The sequence below is a fragment of the Zosterops lateralis genome (assembly GCF_965231275.1).
Source record: "Zosterops lateralis genome assembly, contig: SUPER_6_unloc_1, whole genome shotgun sequence".
In the NCBI taxonomy this organism is placed as follows: domain Eukaryota; kingdom Metazoa; phylum Chordata; class Aves; order Passeriformes; family Zosteropidae; genus Zosterops; species Zosterops lateralis.
Window position 1 is genome coordinate 220978 of NW_028154616.1, and position 20585 is coordinate 241562.

The 20585-nt window shown below is 35.2% G+C and overlaps 1 protein-coding gene across 2 annotated transcripts in view; it reads left to right on the forward strand.

Moving 5' to 3' along the window:
- The window catches only part of ANO3 (anoctamin 3), a 195587-nt gene extending 178997 nt beyond the window's left edge, over window positions 1-16590 (forward strand). For both annotated transcript variants that reach the window (XM_083885374.1, XM_083885375.1), the window contains exons 15-27: window positions 1550-1632; window positions 2578-2718; window positions 3073-3237; window positions 4560-4596; window positions 6641-6752; window positions 8009-8066; window positions 9491-9588; window positions 11043-11188; window positions 11292-11444; window positions 12330-12477; window positions 13703-13783; window positions 14607-14712; window positions 15473-16590. In XM_083885374.1, the coding sequence (XP_083741500.1) occupies window positions 1550-1632; window positions 2578-2718; window positions 3073-3237; window positions 4560-4596; window positions 6641-6752; window positions 8009-8066; window positions 9491-9588; window positions 11043-11188; window positions 11292-11444; window positions 12330-12477; window positions 13703-13783; window positions 14607-14712; window positions 15473-15655 (1511 nt within the window). In that variant the 3' untranslated portion in view covers window positions 15656-16590. The remainder of the gene's footprint in view (window positions 1-1549; window positions 1633-2577; window positions 2719-3072; window positions 3238-4559; window positions 4597-6640; window positions 6753-8008; window positions 8067-9490; window positions 9589-11042; window positions 11189-11291; window positions 11445-12329; window positions 12478-13702; window positions 13784-14606; window positions 14713-15472) is intronic.
- The last annotated feature ends 3995 nt before the right edge of the window (window positions 16591-20585 follow it).

Genomic DNA, 20585 nt, shown 5'->3' on the forward strand with positions numbered 1-20585 from the left:
CATGGCTTTTGTAATTTGGCCCAATTTAAGCCGAATTGGTACGTGAATCAATTCAAAGTCACATCCGGCCAGTTCCCTAAGGTGGAATCTGGCCTTCCGGATGAGATCAGCCATGAGTTCTTGTGGCCTGGTCATTCTTTTGGACCTGTGGTGGCTAAGGAGATAGAGAGAGGATCATCCCCACCTCGGTCCTTTCTAGGTGTCTTCTCTATTTTGGTGTCTCATTGAAAAATCAGCCCCTGAAGGTGTGGCAGACTCCTGAGGATGATGAATTGGAAGGGCAGGTCAGGCTTGCACCTGTGGGCCTGCCGAGTGGACAACATGACCTGAACCTTCTTGAGGGCTCTTTGTGCTGCTGGGGTGAGTGACCTAGGGGAACTCAGCCCCTCTCCCCCTTTCAATAAATTGAAAAGGGGGGCTAGGTCCTCAGTAGAGAGACCCAGCCAAGCCTCACCCAATTCAAACTCCCACATAGCTGATGGACGTCCGCAAGAGTCTTAATTTCAGTCTTTATGGCCAGTTTTTGCGGAACAATGGTCCGCCAACCGATTTCCAACCCCAGGTACTTCGGGGGTGGCGTCTTTTGAATCTTTGACTCTTGCAGCTCGAACCCTGCAGCAACCAGTGAAGCCACTGTGAGGTTGAGCGCATGGGCAAGCAGGTCGTTGTTGGGGGCACACACCAAGACATCATCCATGTAGTGATGGATAATGGCTTGGTGCGTGGCTGCGCGTACTAAAAACTTTTAAACAGGTATGTTTTCCAACAGTGCTATGCAGTAAAATAAAGTCAAGCTTTAGGAAGGATACTTTATGAAGATCCAGGCTTTCTGTAGAATTGGACACTGTGAGAAATGATGCTCACTTTTTAAATTTTAGAAGGTTTATCAAACCTTAACAAGTGCAGCAAAGGGCTGAATAAGGAAAAAGGACAGCATCACTGGGAGCGCTTGACTTGCCTGCCATGTGCTCGTCTACAAAATGCTGCTCTGCAACCCTGGCCCATCCCACAGCCTGTCAGTCAACTCTTCTTTGCTGTTCATTGGTGGAGGTCAGTTGATTAGATTAACTAATCATCTAGATTAGAAATAATTGTCTAAAAAAATTATTCTAGTAGCAAAACTGCTGCCATATAAAATTGGGAAAGAAGTGAGGTTCTCTTATTTGAACTAAATAAAAGGAGATAGCTGTTAGCTCTTTATTAATAGGTATCATTGTGTATGTGTATCCTTTTTTCTTCAAGAGATTTCATGTTTTGAATAAAATGAAAAGCAAAATGATGAATTTAAAGGAATGGTAATGTGTCATATTGACAAGTACCTATCTCTGTACAGCTACTGCAGACAACAAAAATATGATTCTTAGATAAAAATTGTCAAATAGTATTTTAACTTTAACAGTGATTATCCTGAAGCTACTTTCAGGTTTCAGATTTTATGGGGAAAACTGTCAGAAAGTGGCTGATGATACATGTTACATTGCTGATTTTTTGAAGATTTGCATAGCCCTTTTTTTCCCCCCTGTAATTAAAGTACAGTTGTTTTCCACAGCAACAGTCTTTCTAGAGTTTTGGAAAAGACGGAGAGCTGTATTAACTTATGATTGGGACCTCATAGACTGGGAAGATGAAGAGGTAAGAATAAACAGAAGTGAACATGTAAAGCCTTTCTGTCAGCATGGTTAAAGTCTCAATATCAATCCATATTGTATGTCAGTCATCTGAGCTTGTCATTCAGATCATATTTGTATTTATAGCACTAGTTGCAGAATACAAAGGTATGCTTGAGATTGTACAAGGATACTTTACCTTTTACAACTAACATTATAGTTCCAAACATAATTCTACATTTATTAAAAGTATCCTTGGTAAAACTGAGTAGAAATACTTCCCATACAGAGGACAGGGGCTACTTCTCATGTCAGCATAGATGCCTTTCAGTTCCATGGTTTCTTGTTCTGGAAATTCCTGATCCTGCATAAAAATAGGACCAAGACAAGCAACAAGACAGAAACTAGATTTTCTATTATTTGGAGAGGCATAACTTATCCTTGAACACTCTGCTATCAGCTTCAGCATTAAAAAAATTTTGTTATTCCATAAATCACTAGTCAACATAGCTGTAATTTACCTGTACTGGCAATTTAATTGCAGTTTAAGTCAATAAACTGCAATTTAATAAACTTCATTTATTTTACAGCTTTTCATGGATGAGTAGATAGAAAATGGTGGCTTTTAATAAATGCTCTCATAACAGAAAAAGTGCCTTTATAATTTGCTCTAATTTATAGTTTTCTTACCAATTTTTGCAGACAATCTAGTGTCTAAGTCAGCAGTATGACCCATGATTCTTTTTAACACCCTCACATGGCAACAAAGGCTCCTATGGTTTCGGTTCCTTGCTGGTCTCTGGCACTGTTTCTAAGGATTTTTAAAAGAGGGAATTATTTAGGTATTTGAGTTGAAGCATTATAAAAAAATTATTTGTATCAGTATAATGTTCTACTTTTTAGCACATGGATGTCTGATTCTTGAGAGAAGTAAGTAATACAACAAATGAAATCTACCCTGTCATTCCAGGAAGAGCTGCGTCCTCAGTTTGAAGCTAAATATTCCCAAGTGGAAAGAGTAAACCCCATCACAGGAAAACCTGAACCTTTTCAGCCTTTCCCTGATAAGCTCAGTCGACTGATGGTGTCTGTCTCAGGAATATTCTTCATGGTGATGTTTAATAATATTAGAATTATTGTGTTGTAGTTCATCTTATTCTGATGTAAATAGTAACTCAGCATGAGTCCATTCATTAAGATTAGTGGATTTACATAATATAGGCAAAACTGATTGTCTGTTTTACTGCTTGTTCAGGGATCTCTTTGTTTCACAAAATGGAATATAGTTACATTGTAAAGAAATGTTTTAACTTGTCTAGTTATTTTGTTCTCTCAATTTGAGGGTTATTTGCTCTCCAAAATGAATATCAATCTTTAAAACACTTGTTTTATTATTTTGGTGGATATTATTTCAGATGTGATTTCTTTTGTTCTAATATCTCTGCTCATAAATACATACCTGTAGATTTCACTGGTCCTTACGGCAGTGTTTGCAGTTGTGGTATATCGACTGGTAGCCATGGAACAGTTTGCTTCTTTCAAGTGGTATTTCATCAAGAAGTATTGGCAGTTTGCAACATCTGGCACTGGAGTCTGTATCAATTTTATGATCATCATGTCACTCAATGTTGTAAGTATTCTGTTCTTTTAAAGGAGCAGTTAATTTAAAAGAATAATTTTTATAAACTTACCAAGTTAATCATGCATTATGTATATACAGGCTCATGCTTAATTATGTACCAGTCTGAAGGTAGTACTGCAGTGGATTTTTTCTCCTCTGATACAATGTTTGTTAATATTTATCTCTAATTCCTCCTTAATTTGTCACTGCACGTCTTTGCTTATGTCACTAAGTTACAGGGGTACAGATTGGTACTTTGTATATTTGTATTTTTTTAATATTATCTTTTGCAATAGATCTCTAATTGAAACTACATTATTTTCTTGACTGAGAAATTGGTTTCTGGGTTGTTTTTGATTAATGACTTCAGATTCTTCCCTTTCTTATTAGAATACAGCTGTGATATCAGTGTTGCATAGTCCTAGAATCACTGTGATATATGATTTTGGTATTAAGTTTTTTTATGTCATATAACAGCACAGGTTTAATCATTTGCTCTTACAGTATTACATGGACAGAAACTCTATTCTTTCAGCTGCATTATTGTTTATCATCTTTGTGTTCCCATGCAAGCACAAAGAGATAAAAAGGAATAATAACCCAGCAAACATTGGCTTTTAATTCTCTTAAGGAATTGTACTCACTGCAATAAGAAATAATTCTTCCAATCAGAGTCCTGTAGTTATTTCTGTTATTATAAATGATCACATCATAAAACATATATTCAGGTGAACAAGCAAAGCTATCAAAAATAACTTGCTATTTATAGTATATTCAAAGAAATGTATTTCAGAGTTGGCAACTGCCTGGGGCTAAGTGTCATTTAAAATAAAGATTGGAGATAGTCAATATATAGAAAGATAGGGTTTCAGTACAAGGCTGATATCCTCAACCAGTATCCATATTCATGCAAAGGAAAGCTGTACTGCATCAAGATTTTTTGCCTACTTTTAGATTACGTAAGTCTGTTCTTGAAATTGAAGGATAAATATTTAACTATTGATTAAGAAAAACGTTGATATCTGAATATTTATCTTGATCTATTTGTTTGTTTTATCTTTATTGTATATTTAGTGTACATTTATACATGCTTATATACATTTACATGGATAAAGAGATTGGGACTGGAGGAGTTAAATGAAGTCTTTATAGGAAACTATACACAGTACATAACTACATCCCTTATCTGTCCAGATACCTTGATGCTGTAGAGCATCAGTTGTCAAATTGTATTCATTGTCAAATATGCTTTTGATGCTTGTTTTCATTCTGGATTTGTCATCACAACAGCCATGATGTCCTATACTTACAACATTTAATTTCTGTTTTAGGTATATGAAAAGGTTGCCTATCTCCTGACAGACTTAGGTATGTAGGTCTTTACTAAGGGTATGGTTCTTGGTGGCTGTTGCATATACATTTATAGTAAACTTCTTTATTTAACTTTAAAGAAGTGTTTTAAAAACTTCATCTATCTAACAAACATTTCTGACATTTCCCTAAGCACTGAGGAAATAAAATAAAACTAAGGAATTTATTCTTCTACTTTTAATGTTTCATAGTATGCATTGAAAAACGGTAATATTATTTTGGAGCAAAAGTCAAAACATATTTTCTTAGCACGCTAAAGAGTTTTTTCCATTTTCCCTAAATGGTTAGTTTATTTTTTATTAATTTTTAATTTTATCTTTCAGATGGAAAAAAATGGGTTAAGATAAAATTAAGTGTCCTGGATAAAAATGTTAAGTCATGAATTTTAAAGTAGCACCAGTTCTGCAACATTAAAATTTTTACTGAAGCCTCTAGTCATGATTCAATCTGACATAAAGCTTTCTAGCTTATAGAAAACAAGGAAGACAGAATTTAAGATCTCTGGCTGTGTCGATGTGTTACTGTTTAGTGTTTTGTTTTATGTGCTACTTTTGGCCCATGTCAACATATGCAAGTGGTCTCTTCTTGGTTAAATGCTAGCTGGCTGATCAAATTCCACAGCTCCCTCTTTTGGCTTAAGTATTAAACGAGGTGCTCAAAACCTTATAATGCTTCAGGTAACAGGCAGTAGAACAGGCTAGAAAAATTCAGAATTTATAGTCAACTTATGCAAATTATTAAAATATTTTAAAGTATTTTTTCATATCAAATTTATTTCTATTCCTTTTAAAATATTTTGTATTGTTACAGGTCGTAGAATGGGAAAGGAAATAGTTGTTTAAGTGTATAAGTGGCTTTTTTTCCAAAATGCATGAAAGAATTTTTTTCAAAAAAGATTTCTTGAATTAAACATAATGGAGCATTAAATGCTTGAGCTAGATCGCTCATTCTTCTTCCTAAGGTGTGAGCATTAGGTGTTTCAGATAGGTAACTTATTCTTCTTGCTGAGGTGTTTTACATTAGAAAAGGACTCCTTCTCGGAACAACTGTCCATATGTAAAGCTAGTATCCAGTATATTTCTATCCAAATTTAGTCATCATTAGACCAGAGTAGTGAAGTAGTACAAATTTGAATAGACAAATCCAGGCAGTTTAGATTACAACTCATATGCTTGACAACTCATGCTTTATAACTTTTACCAATGTACTATATTCCAAGTTTGATATGTCCATCAAAGATGGATTTTGTAAAAATAAATTTGTAAACATTGTCGCCAAGTTCCTCTTCCAATGTAAATAATGTTCTACAAACTTTAAGGAAAGATATCCAAGGCAGTGCAGACCCACACAGAACACTTGTACACTACTATTTGATATTTGTTTCCAAAAGAAGCCAAGAAAGAACCTCTGTCCTTTTCTCATTGAATTATAAACTGTTTGGCACTCCATATGCATTATAAAAGGAAGTCTTGAGGATGAAGTAATGGTTTTACAGTAGTATTTAGAAGGTGGGAAGCTTGTATGAGAAATTAACTGGCTTTTAGTTGACTCTTTCACTGCTGCTTCCCTTGGCAACCCCCATCTATTGCTCCACTGATTCAAATTGCTTTCAAGGCTTTTAGGGGGTTGGGTTGGTTTGGTTGGTTGTTTGGTTTGGGGTTTTTTTTTTTGTTTGGGGCTTTTGTTGTTGTTGCTTGGTTGGGTTTTGTGGCCTTTTTTTGTGTTTTTTTCTTTGATTTAAGATACCTTTAATCTTAAGATAAAAAATTCACACCGATTGCCAAATATTTTCATGGAAGTGAAACATGTTTCTTCGTATAGTATTATAATTTATTCTGAACCAAGGGGATTCTATCTTCTGTTTCCACATAGAAAAAACACAATTTGAGCTGGGGCAATGAAAAGAAGTGAATTGCAACATGATGGGGCACCATGACTTAAAATCATCAATTGTTTTGTTAGTTTTGATTGATTTGTGAGCAAACTTATGCATAACTCAATTTCATTTTTGTTTATATAATGTGTATTGTGTCTCTTGAAGAGCACCCTAGAACAGAATCTGAGTGGGAAAACAGCTTTGCTTTGAAAATGTTCCTCTTCCAGTTTGTCAACTTGAACAGCTCCATCTTCTACATCGCCTTTTTTCTTGGCAGGCAAGTTATCTTTGCCAATTGCACTTAAAAGAACGCTTGCGCAGAACTCAAAATGTTCACTTATTTTATAGATTTGAAGAAAATACAGTGACAGTTTGAACTGTAAGTTTTAGATTTTTGGGCACAGTGACAGTTTGAACTGTAAGTTTTAGGGTTTTGGGCATAATTAAAAGTTGGTTTAAAGTAAAAAGTAAAAGTTGGTTTTTGGGCATAATTAAAACACTAAATATTTCTAAATGTATGAAGAGGGTTGGGGCCTTGAAATGTTTACTTATGAAATTAGAGAGTAAAAATTCTACTTTTTTGTAGGAGTGTACACAACTTTTTTACTAAATAAGAACTCAAAAGTTTTAAAAATGCAACCATTTCCTAGATGTGGGTCTGTATCTAGCCCTGTGTTAATAGTTTTCATTAATCTTTTCTTGTTTATTCCCCTTGAGTTACATTTCCAATAATGCGTTTCTGTAAATATTATCTGGCAAATCTTATACAAGAGTAGGAGGCAGAAATTCTGGCTTCAATTTTTGTGCTGTATCTTTAGCTTAGAGCATGAGATACAGCACAGATCTAAACTTGCTTCATCTTCAGTTCAATTTTGTTATGGTCACACTTACCGTTCCCACAGAACCTACAGAATACTTCAGGGCATCTTCTATAAAGTTTTATAGTATAATTTCAGTTTAAGATTATTTAGAAAGAACCAAACAAAAACAAGCAAATAAACAAAAAAGCCTAGTAAAGACTGTTGGTGATAATCTGTTTGTTGCAGTCAGTGGTGTACTCACCATACAGTATCCAAATTTCTTTGTGTCTTGCTGTCTCCTGTATCTAATAGGACCAGGCATGGGTTTCTTTCTCTCTTTTATATCTTTCATTGAGGTCGTCAAGAACTGGGATTTGTTTTACAAATCAAGTGTACACTTCACATGGACAAACAGTTCCATGTGCTGCAGTTAATTCCTATTAATTGTAATGGCTTGCTTATCTTCTTGGAAATAGGTTAGAGTTTGAATATCTACCACCTAAAATCTCTGAAGCTAGGATGTTTATTCAGGACATAATAAAAGTTTTTGGATGACTTGCAAAATGATGGTCTTTGTTTGCATTCTGAAACTTCTATATCCTATGGACACCAGATTTAAGCCTGTGTCATTTATTCTGTTGATATTTCCTAAATTCAGTGGATGTTATGAAACAACTACTGATATAGGGTGTTCCTGGAATGTCCACCGAGAAACAGAAATTTTATTTTCCAGATTTGCAGGCCGCCCAGGAAAGTACAACAAGCTCTTTAACAGATGGAGGCTGGAAGAGGTAAACAATCCTGTTTTGTGTTCCTGTGATATTTCCATGAATAAAAGGGAAATGGCTGAAGCCCAGTTTAAAGATTTCATTATTCCAAGTGCAGCAAATACTAAACTCTTATTTATAGCAAAGAATAGGGTACAGGAGATGGGTTTTTCCTTCTGTGTTCTCCAGTGTGCAAGCTCTTCCTGCCTCTTAGGGAAAAACAGCAGTTAATAGTCCCTTATCTTACAAGCACTGTGACTCCTACAAGACTGGAATCCCCTGCTACTTGGAATTTTTGGATAGAGGACATAAATATAAAGCCATCAGCTTCTAAATCAACTTTATAAATTTCTGTCAGCACAGAAAAAACATGGATATGTTGGAATAGGTCCAGAGGAGGGCCACAAAATGAGTCAGAGAGCTGGAGCATCTCTTTTATGAAGACAGGCTGAGTTGGAGATATTCAGCTTGGAGAAAAGAAGGCTCCAAGGAGAGTTTATGACTGCCTTTTAGTACTTAAAGGTGCTTATAAGAAGGAAGGGGACAAACTTTTAGTGGGGTCTGTTGAGACAGAGCAAGGGTTAATGATTTTAAACTAAAGCTAGATTTAGACTTGGTATAAGGAAGAGATATTATTACTATTACTATTACCAATACTGTTAATATTAATATTACTATTATGGTGAAACACTGGGACAAGTTAACTGGAGAGGTGATGGATCTTATCCCTGGAAACATTCAAAGTCAGGTTGGATGGGACTCATCTAGTTGAAAATGGCCATACTTATTGCAGGAGTTCGGACTAGATCATCCTAAGGGGTCCTTTCCAACCCAAACTAATCTATAATTCTATAGAATTGTAAAAGAAGAAAAATAATATTTTCAAAATTTAACTGGAATGTTAGAATTGCTCACGAGTATGCTGAACTTTCCTCTTTTCTCTGAAAAACAGACCTCTTCTATTGAAACTTGGTAGCCACAGAGTAAAATATCATAACTTTGTAGTCCATTAATTGAAAACATGGTTCTGTAATTAGTTATTTTAATATGGCAGTACATCTATATATACTTGTACATAGTTAACACACTGGTACCAGAAATTCTGCTAGTAAATCTCTCTTTAGACTTAGATTATTGCAAATGAAATATTGCTCCATTTTTTAAAATGAGTAAGTACTTACTGGTCTAAGTGAAATGGTCTATATAACTTACCATGTATCTAGCACACATACCTTTAAATTAGACAATATGATCTTATATCTAACAGTATGTCTTAAAGTTGTTCAGCTGAAGTCTGTTTATTTTATTAACATTTCTTTTAATATTTCTGCAGATGGAGATTAGTTTTTCTCAACACACATACTTAATATTTTTTATTTACACTCTGAACAAATAAAAATAAAGAAATTCTCTGATTTTAGCTATTGATCTTTTCCACTTCGTTTCAGTGTCATCCTAGTGGCTGCTTGATAGATCTGTGCTTACAAATGGGAGTTATTATGGTTTTAAAACAGATGTGGAACAACTTCATGGAGCTAGGCTATCCGTAAGTTCAGGTGTTAAAGTTAATTTTAAAAATAGTGAATACATGTTAACATGATTCAGTGATAGGGAGAAATGGTTATATATTTGGAGAATGTTTTCACTCGTTGCACCTCACATATTGTCACTTTATTCCCAACGAAAGCATTAACTTCTGCTCTGAGATAAAACTTCTCAGAGTATGTTAAACATCTAAATTGTTTATTGTGATTTCATTTTCCATAATACAGAGATGCTCAGCCTCTGAAATGACTTATGAGCTAAGAGTCTCACTTCTCTTGATACTGTAAGAATATATTCCCAGTAAAATGTTGGATGTCAAATATAGATCTAATTGAAGTCTCAGCCTTGAAAATATGTTAGAAAGGATTTTGCTCACAACATGCAATTGTTCTGCAATTGAGAGACTGTGTACTGTATGTTGTGGAATGAGGTTTTTGAAAATTCTCAAAAAATTTGAGAATCCTACTTGAACTGCCAGGCTTTCTGTCTTCTCAGCCAAGCACAATGTTAACTTTGTCTAAAATTTATTTTAGAACATGCTTATATTCTGTTACAGAAAGAAATGTTTTGTTTTGACAAAACCAATGCTTGCAACATAGGCAACAGTTTGATTTTAGGTAAGAAGAGAGATCAAGAGCCTAACAGTAAATTAGATTGAGAAAAAAAGACCAGTCTTTTAATAAAATGACTTTTCCATAATATCTAGAAACAAATAGTAGTCTTTAGTTGGTCCATGTCTCAGTACTGGATAATATTTTTCATTTAAATAACAGTTTAATTAATGAGCCTACTATCTCCTTAATATTTATAACCACTTTGTGAAAAGATCTCTGCACAGCTTTATAAAGAATAGTCATAAAGATTTCCTCCTTCAGCATTCAGCAACACCTTTTAAAATGCTTTTTCCAGCTTTAAGAAAATAAACATTCTGTAGAGCATCTAGATCTTTAGGTTTGTTCAAAAATATATGTATTCTACTATTCAGTGTATTTTAGTATGGCATTCTTACTGAGTTCCACTGACTTGGTTTGTCTTTTACATGATTGAAGATAAAGCATTATTTACTTTTTAGTAAATACTTTTTAGTACTTTTTTTAGTACTCTGGCAATGCTTGATTTTTTTTTTTCTTCTTCTTCTTTTTATTTAGTCAATCAGGAAAATCCTACCAAAGGAAAAAAGTCTATGCAAGCATGTTCCATATTCTGAAAAGCTTATTTGTACAATACTGAACATACTACATTAAAGACATGATTAAAATTGTAATGCAGAATTTTGAGATCTTTTATAAGTTCTTTGCATTGTATCTTAGATGATATTGTAAAATATTCCATAAAATACCTAAGTAATCATCCAGGTGCTGTTCAAAATATGCCCACTTATTTCAAAACAGTACCAGAACATATTTTAAACCTCTGAGCAGATACAGCCATTAATACTCTCTTTATCTAATAAAGTTTATTACAGAATTGGTGGTCACGACGCAAAATGAAGAGAAGAGGGCAATCAATGGAGACTAAAATTTCTTTACCTCAGTGGGAAAAAGATTGGAATCTGCAACCTATGAATCTCCATGGTTTAATGGATGAATATTTAGAGATGGGTGAGCAAATTTGGGAGGTGTTGGTTTTCGTCAGAAAGTAGAACTATGTTGCATGTTAGATCTTTTGAATTTCCAATTTCTAACCATAGAAATGTCTGTCTAGTTTTACAGTTTGGCTTTACCACCATCTTTGTTGCTGCCTTCCCACTGGCACCTCTCCTGGCTCTGCTTAACAATATAATAGAAATCAGGTTAGATGCATACAAATTTGTCACTCAGTGGCGAAGACCTATGCCTGCAAGAGCAACAGATATAGGTGAGAGAAGCTAATGGCTGTCACTGTCAGGTATCATCTCTTTGTATTTTCCACTTGGACATAGCTTAACCCCTGAAGTTTTTAAGGTGTCAAGGTGGTAATATGTCACCAGACATACGTGAAAAGAAGGACACTCACACAGTCAATGTCAGGGTAAAAAAAGAGGGAAGTTTATTTGGATTTTGACTGATACAGTTTTTGGAGTTTGATCAGGGATTGGGGGATGAGAATGACACCTCTCTGGCCCCACTGGCCAAACTAGAAGTCCATCACAGAGAGGAATGTGAAAACAATCCACTTTGTTTATGTTACAATGCATGAGAACTCCAGTACAAGAATGTAAACGTCAGAAGGCTAAAAAAATCAAGATGACAGCAATGTAACCAACAGATTTCAATGACAACTTTCTTTTTAGGCAACAAAAGGATAGTTGGTTGCTAAGAAGATTCCTCAAGTTTGTTTTCCATTTATAATAAGCAATCATAATAGTTTGAATATTGAAAACAGGCCTCTGATTTGTGGAACTCTAGGTCTAAAATTAATTTAATTTAGAAATTAAATAAAAGGACTGAATTAACTTTTAATTTAAAATTTAATTAAATAAGAAATCTCTTTCCAGAATCTCCTATTTGGCCTTTATAACAAAAAATTATGATTATGCCTTTGTTGCTTAGCTGTATCTTCTCAGCAGGGTGTGCCCTATTTCATTTGGGTGGCATGGGTGGTGGCTGGAATGTGGGGACATGGCTTAATCTTGACTAGTTTTTCTCTCTCATAATTCATTCTCAATAAGAAAGGAAAACTGTATAACTAATAATGACTTTATTATGACTTAATAAGACTATAAAAATCTGACTACTTTGTTGACATTTCTCTTGTTTCTAGGTATTTGGTATGGAATTCTGGAAGGAATTGGAGTTCTGGCGGTGATCACCAATGCCTTCGTTATCGCCATTACTTCTGATTACATTCCACGTTTTGTCTATGCATACAAATATGGTCCCTGTACAGATCAAGGGTACAGACAAGAGAAGTAATTAGGATATTCTTTAAATATACATGTATTTTTCAGTAGAAGCACAATTTACCACTGTATTTCTGTGATAGCATAGATACATTTCTTTTACATCTGTGCAAACCTTCACAGATCTGAAGTGCAAATAAGTCAGCCATTCCAAAGATTTTGCTAAGTAGCTAGTTATATGAGTGGAAAAAAAAAAATCATGTCTTCCCTTCTAAATGCAAACAAAAAGTTTTGTACATTGTATCAGTTTTCAGATCTTTTCTCCATAGGCTTTTCTTCTTGTCTTGTCTGCAGGAGATCTATACTGTTTTCTCCCAGTACATTCCCAAATACACGTATATGCTCCCAAAACCAGATTTAATCTTCCTGAGCTGTCACAGGAAAAGAGAGTTTAAGGGCAAAAATAATGATGTGGGATAGGATGAAAAGAGACAGTATCAGTTAATGCACACTACCCATTTAAGGGAGAATTATGTAAATCTATTTCTTCTTTTGCCAGTAGTGATTTGAGGTATTACAGCAAACCTGAAGATCCAGATTATGAAAGAATTCCTCATGCATCACTTCTTAGATCTTCTTTGACTTTCAAATGTGCTTTAGTTAAGTTACAAGACAGATTTCAAAGAAGATAGGATGTCTTACACATCTGTGGTTTTCAAACAACAGCAAAAATACACTCCTACAGTCATAAATCAATATACTTGTATGATTTCTGTAATTAATAGCAATAAATTTTTGCCTTTAATGTAATTGCTTGGTATATATGCACTGTTCATTTTACTGTTGGTGAAAACTCGTAAAACCTTGGGGGTTTTGTCTTTGCTGCATTTTTGGTGGCCAATTCTGCAAGGGTGTTAAATTATTTTGCTCTCTGTCTTTCTATCTATATTTCAAAGTCCAGTAATTTAAGGAAACAGTTAAAAACACTGTAGCAACAATTTTTTTGGTTTATATCTTCCAGTAGAGAAGAAGCAAAATCATAAGAAGTGTTGAAAAGAGACTTCTAAACACTGCTATTCTGAAACTGATGTTAGCCTTTTTTTGCCAATAAATTTTTCTTCTCTGCATGAAATTTTAGAATTGATTTTGTCCTGATCAGCAAATAAATTATTAAGCTCACAATATCTGATAGCAGAATATGTTTACATACAGGATGATTATTGTATATAAATATATATATACACATATAACCTCTTTATTAAGAAAGTGCTGCCCATGTGGCTTTTTCTTTCAGATGCTTAAAAGGATATGTCAACAGCAGTTTATCAGTATTTGATTTGAGTGAACTTGGGATGGGATACTCAGGATATTGTCGGTATGTTTCGATGTTTTCACTTATTGTAATACAGGTATGGACATTAATGCAGACAGTAAATTAAAAGTGCTTAAATTGATGGTCTTTCTTTTTTGCCTGTAAAAGTACTGGAGTTCATGTTTGTTCAACATGAAAGCCTCAGATACAAAGGTAGGATGCACTACTAACATACTGGAAATCTGTGTGTGAAGTTTTTGCAAGATTCTTGAAAGCCATTATCTTTCGTGTCTCTGAGTTATTTAATTTAGAAGTTTTACCAGCTGCCAAGAAGGGTAAAAATCCTCATTTCAATTTTGTTAAGCATTGTGAAATCGATTAATTAAAATAGACAATTAAAATTTTTGTTACTTCGCTAATCCAGATTGAGATTGCAAACAGTTATACAAGATGAATAAAAGAAATACAGCATAAAAATAAAATATGACATGAGTGCACTCCTGTTTTCAGACTTAGTTTTTCAGTGAGCGTTAGTTTAAATTAGAATCATATTTCATATATGCAAACTTTGTCTGGAGAATCTCAAATGCTTATAAGCAAAGACAACTAATTTAGAATCAACACACTTAACACTCCAGCTTTGTAATAATAAAAGTATCTGTTTGCTCTGGATTCTTGGAAGCGAAATGTACCATCTCATAAACAGCTTTATTTAATAGCTTGTATTCTGGACAGTTGCTCTCCTTTTCTGTTTAAGTCCTCTTGAAGTCTGCTTTTTCTTCAATTTCCCTCCTTTTAGCCGGGTCTGGGATGAACTAGAGACCACTTGACCATGTCGAGGTTTTTGAGCACAGGATAACTTACTGGGTTTCTCTTTGCTTTGCAGGTATAGAGACTACAGAGCCCCACCATGGAGTTCAACTCCATATGAATTCACATTGCAGTTTTGGCATGTCCTGGCAGCACGGCTGGCTTTCATAATAGTATTTGAGGTTAGTTGTGGAAGGGAACAATTCCTATCTACCTCTTAGAAGTCTGAGTTGATTCTTTACAGTAGTCCTATAAATAAATTGTCATTTTAATCAATTGTTTGTTCATTACAGTCAAGTGAGAGGAAAATCTTCCCCAAACTGGCCTATTAGCTGCTTCAAACAGAATTGGCAGAGCATGCACTTACTTTAGCACTCCTCTAAAGTCTTATTTCCTTAACAGTCATCTTGTGCATCATGTTGGTTCCCTGCCCAATGTTTCCTATTTTATTGAAAAAAAGAAATGCAAGTTTTGTGTATATTAGGCATAGTTATCACAAGATAGAATCTGTGTCAGGAAAATGAGACATGACTCTAGCCTAATATAAAAGTAGAAACATATATACTAAATTTGAAGGACATATTGCATACTACCCAGGAATCTGATTACCCATTTCCATTATAAGCCCTGAACAAAGATGGCTTGTAAGTAGCATTTGCATTTGTTGATCAAACTAGCATATCCTGTAGTCACATCTTCATTTAAATCACTAACTATACCCTTTGTTTTACGTCTTAGAAAACTTCAGCATTTGCACATTTCTTTTAGATCATCCATTTACTCCCATATGAGTGTTTTATTAAAAAAACCAAAGGAGTTGCCTTTCAGTCACTAATTGAATCTCAACTCCAATTTTGCCACAGACTTTTAGGCTCTAAAATATAGTCTTACAAAGAAATACTTATTGATATGTTAAGCAATTATTTTTGTTTTTCTTTTCAGCACCTTGTTTTTGGAATAAAGTCTTTCATTGCCTACCTAATTCCAGATGTACCCAAAGACTTGTGCGACAGAATGAGAAGAGAGAAATACTTAGTCCAGGAAATGATGTATGAGGCTGAACTGGAACATTTGCAAAGAGAAAGGAAAAAGAATGGAAAACAGTATCACCATGAATGGCCTTAGTCACTACCATGTTACAACAAAAACACTGTTAGAAATTGGAGAGTGAAATTACAAAATGAAGTCCGTCTGGCACTCAGTGTGAGATTTGGTGGGGATGTATATATGTTCTTGCTAGACAATAGTACAGTTGCATACTTTGGTGGGCACTGAAAAATAGATGTTTCCAATTATGACATTGAAAAGCCTTACCTGTAAATGGTCTGTGATGAGCTCCAATGACTATTGGCATTCAGAAATGTGCAAACAAATTAAAAGTCTGGACACTGTTTTTAAAAAAGGCAATGGATTTTCATGCTGTTGATGAAGATACTATCAGCATGATAAAAACAGAAAATTACCTGCGAATCTATAGAGTCAGGGCATGGCTAAAACTAACTTATGTGATAGTGACTACTATAGCTTCTGATTGCTCAGCTCCATCTGTAATGCCTCTAAAGAAAAGAGCAGTTGTTGCCTTTGTGGCCATGACTTGAACTTTCAGGCTTACTGTTTTGTCAGGTATGTCCTAGTCTCTTGTTGAGATTGTGGATGTGGTCCTACCCTAAAAAGGGGGTCTGTGGCTGCTAAATATATACTATGCAGTTTAAGATTTGCACATCAGTGTCATTAATTTATCCATCTAGTTGAAAACCAAAAAGTCAAAATTCAGAAAAAAAACCCAGCAGCACAAGGAGAACGTAATTTTCTGTTTGAAAATTACACAGCTGTTGAGTTGTCTTTCCACTTTTGTGTGTGGAAAGGCCACCTCCACATGCTTCCAGGATGAAAGACCTGTCATTTTCTTGCTAACTGTGTTACTGTTCCTCTTGATCTGTCTGAACAATGATTCCATGACTTCACATAATGCTAACTTGAAATGCTCCCATGCAGTGCAAATTACTTTCTCTTCAAAATGCAATTATATCTTTATAGTATGCAAGCTTCTGCAGATATATATGAGACATACAGTGTAACATTGTGGCTTGCTTGTTCAGGGAAGGAGAAGAAGAGAAATTTTTAATAATGTTCTTTTTATTGTAATGGTAAATGTTGCAGTAATGTACACTTCTTTTATTGGCCTAAATATGTCATAAAATTGGAGCTGGATGCAGGCAAATATGTATACAGGTTATATATAAATGCATACACACACGATGGTTACTCTTAGTATTAGTATCAGTATTATTAGTAGTATTCCTTCTTACACTTTGGGAGGATTTCTTTTTTTTGATAAAATCACTAAAAAGTAGATGTTCATTGAAGAATCAAATTTCAGTTTTTATGTGCAAACAGCATACTGCAGTGTGGCTTGTGGTTAATAGTCACATTTTGGTGATGAAATTATCTCTTACAAACACTTCATAATGCACTAAAGGTACTTAATGTTTAAACAAATTTGAAGGGATACCTTGCAGGGAAGGAAATGAATAAACAGAGTTACTGTTCTGTTTCTCTTGTACAATTTTAAATACTGCTTCTCTATATTAGATGAGAAAAATCTAAAGAACAAAGAGTCAGCAAAGCACAGTAACTACAAAGTCTATAAATTTTGGCATTTTTAGGGATAAAGCTGCAGCAAAATCACCACTGACGGATGTGAAAAGACCTGAGATTTTGCTTTTTTACATCATCCTGTTGAATTAAAAAGTGTGATTCCAGTATTCACTTGCATTTTTTAGCACAATAATTTTATTTTATTTCACTGAAATTAATTTCAAGAGTCAAGAGCCCATCAAAGTCACTAAATAGGATCTGTTACATCCAGAGACCCTAACATCAGACTTTTAATTTCTTCAGTTGTTTCACCACATTTATGAAATTTCTTGGTTAATTTCAGGTCTGTTACCAGACAAGGCACTTGTAGGAGTATCTATAGTACTGCATGAGAAGAGGAAATAAATTTGAAGATCTGGTCCAATCAGATACATTACCCATTCATTCTGTGATAAAGGGTTGATTGAACTCAGTTTGCCATATTTTGGAAAGGCTGTTTTGTTACTTCATATTCTGGGTTGTGCATTAAGTTCCTCAGGAGTCATTATCAGAAAAAAAAAAATTACTGCACTGTCCTCAGTGCTGATAAAATCACAACATTTGAATTGTTTTATTGTCTTTCATTCTGCATCTCCTGTGGATTGTCAAGTACCATTTAACAGCATTAACCCTGTGTCACAGTTGTGGCTTCTGTGCCACCTAGTGATAATGTTTCAATGCTTCAGAAGGTCACAGATGAGCTCTTTTTAATATTTTCTCTAAAAACAAAATGTCTTGGCTGGCCCAAGTTATAAAGATACAGGGTACAATCAAGCAAAAATCAGAAATACTATTTTATACTTTCTTGTTTCTGCTATCGATATCGGCACATGTCAATACATACCTAGGCAAATTCCAATTGGACTTGAAAAACCACATTAAAAATATTTTTGTATTTGAGATTTACATATATATTTAATTAATTTTTTTCAACACTGGAATATAGGAGAATATGAAAGACAAGTATATGGATCTGACATGGTGCATTTTATGCACTGGAAAAGCACAAGAAGTTTGGATAAACACTCTGTGTGTCCTTTACCTTTGGAGGATATTAGCAATGTGTAAAGGTCTTGCCACTGTCTAGCCATTTGCTTAAGCTGAGAAACCTTTTTGCTAGACTTTGCTGTTATGCTGTTTTCATTGACTGCACGTTATTTTCCTAAAGAATAAGGCACACGCTCTCCTCAGGAATAATGTATTTTTTGAATGGTGAATGAGCTTTTCATATTCTAAATATTGTCTTTTCAAACAAATTACTAGTATGACTTGACTGTGCATGCAGGCTGGATTTGTGAAATTTGACAAAGCTTTAGAACCTCAATTTGTGCAAAAATGCTTTAGATCATTGCAGATCTAATCTATGAAAACTTTCCTCTATGCATGCGCCCTTAGAGAGACTGCATGAGCAACTAGATTTTTTATATATATAAAGTATTTGTCAAAATGTATTAATTATTCTTAACCAAATTCTGCATCTTGATTCAGACGAAAGATATTTCCATTTCAGAAATGGCACAAAGTCCAGATACCTGATACACACCTCATTTCTTATGAATTTTTACTCTAAATTTGTGCCTAATGTGTAAGATCTGAATTTTGATGAATAAAAAAAGGAAAATAAGAATTCTGTTTTATTTACTATCCTAGTGAGACGTTCTCTTAAGTTTGTCTCTACAAAGAGGGAGGTGTTAAGAGTATTCACAACTGAGTGCTAAGGCTTGCCTGAATGTTGAACTCAGGCTCCCACAGCAGGCTGATTGAGCATCCTTCAATGGATATTTGGAAACAAGGCAAACCTCATGAGTGCAGTAAAGCCTTTGAAACTGTGACCCATGGCATTCTCCTGGAGATGGCAGCAGCATCTGCACTCCTAGCTGGATTAAAGCTGACTGGATGGCCATGCCCAGAGGGTGGCAGTGAGTGTTGTTTATCCAGTTGGCAGTTGTCAGCAGTGTAGTTCAGTAGGGTTCAGTACTTGGGCCAGTTCTATTAAATGTCTTTATCAGTGATCTGAACAAGGGGATCTAGGGCATCCTCAGTGAGTTTGCAGACAATACTAAGTTGGGTGGAATTGTTGATCTGTTGGAAGGGAGGTGGATATAGACCGGCTGGATCAATGGGCCAAGGTCAGTGGAGTGTTCAGTATGGCTAAGTGCCAACTCTTGTCCCTGAATCACAACAATCCACTGCAATGCTGGAAGCTGAGGGCAGAGTGGAAAACTGCTCTGTGGAAAAGGGCCACAGGGGAGTCCTGGTCAACACCAGCTGATTATGAGCCAGCTGCCCAGTGTCTGCCTAGGTGGACAAAAAAGCCAATGACATCCTGTCCTGTGTCAGAAATAATGTGGCCAACAGGACCAGGGAAGTGATTGTCCATCTGTACTTGGCACTGATGTGGTCACACATTGAGACCTGTGTCCAGTTCTGGGCCCCTTGTTCCAAGCAGATACTGAGGTGCTGAAGCATGTCCAGAGAAGGGCAATGAAGCTGATGATGTATCTAGAGAGATTAATTCATAGGACAAGTGGCTGAAGGAGCTGTGGTTGTTTAGTTAGATGAGGAGGCTCAAAGGAGCCTTATCACTCTCCACAACTTCCTGAAGAGATTGTAGCAAGGTGGGAGTCAGCATCTTCTACCAGGTAACTAGTGACAAGACAAGGAGACATAACCTTGGGCTGCACACAGTAAGGTTCAGATTGGACATCAGGAAGAATTTTTTCATTGAAAGCATTGGAATGGGCTGCCCTAGGAAGTGGTGGAGTCATCATCCTTGGAAGTCTTTAAGAAATGACTAAACATGGCACTTAGTATTGTGATTTATTTGTCATGGTGATATTTGGTCAAAGATTGGACCTGATAATTGTGGAGGTGTTTTCCAGCATTAATGATTAATGTCTTTCCTAACCCTTTTCATTAAAGGATTTATAGAGAAAATTGTGACAGGGATAAAATTTCAATAGTGATGATGGATGATAAGTAAGCTTTTGTTTTTTGTTAGATGTTTCTGTGGAAGTACATATCTTCACTAGTATGAAATACACATCAGCTGTGGCTGTGCCCTTTTCCAGCAACAGCTTGTCATAAATTATGTTCTGAGGCACAGTTAGGCTCAATTGTGTTGTGTGAAAAGCTCAAAAGGAAAATGTCTAGACAGACTAGTAAAAATATATTAGTAGATAAATACCTTAATGGAAAAATTAATAAATTTCCAGAAGCTCCCTTCATAAAAAGTTCTACAGAAGGAAAAATACTTTGGGAGACATAGGGCGAGTATTAATATGGGAAAAGGCAAGGGGTTTTTGGTGATGTTTTATTCTTAATGTGTCATTAAGATGATCAGTCTAATCATATGCGTAATGCACATCTGCTCTTTCCTTGATGTGGCTTCCTCCACTGCAGACTCCAACTGGGAGTT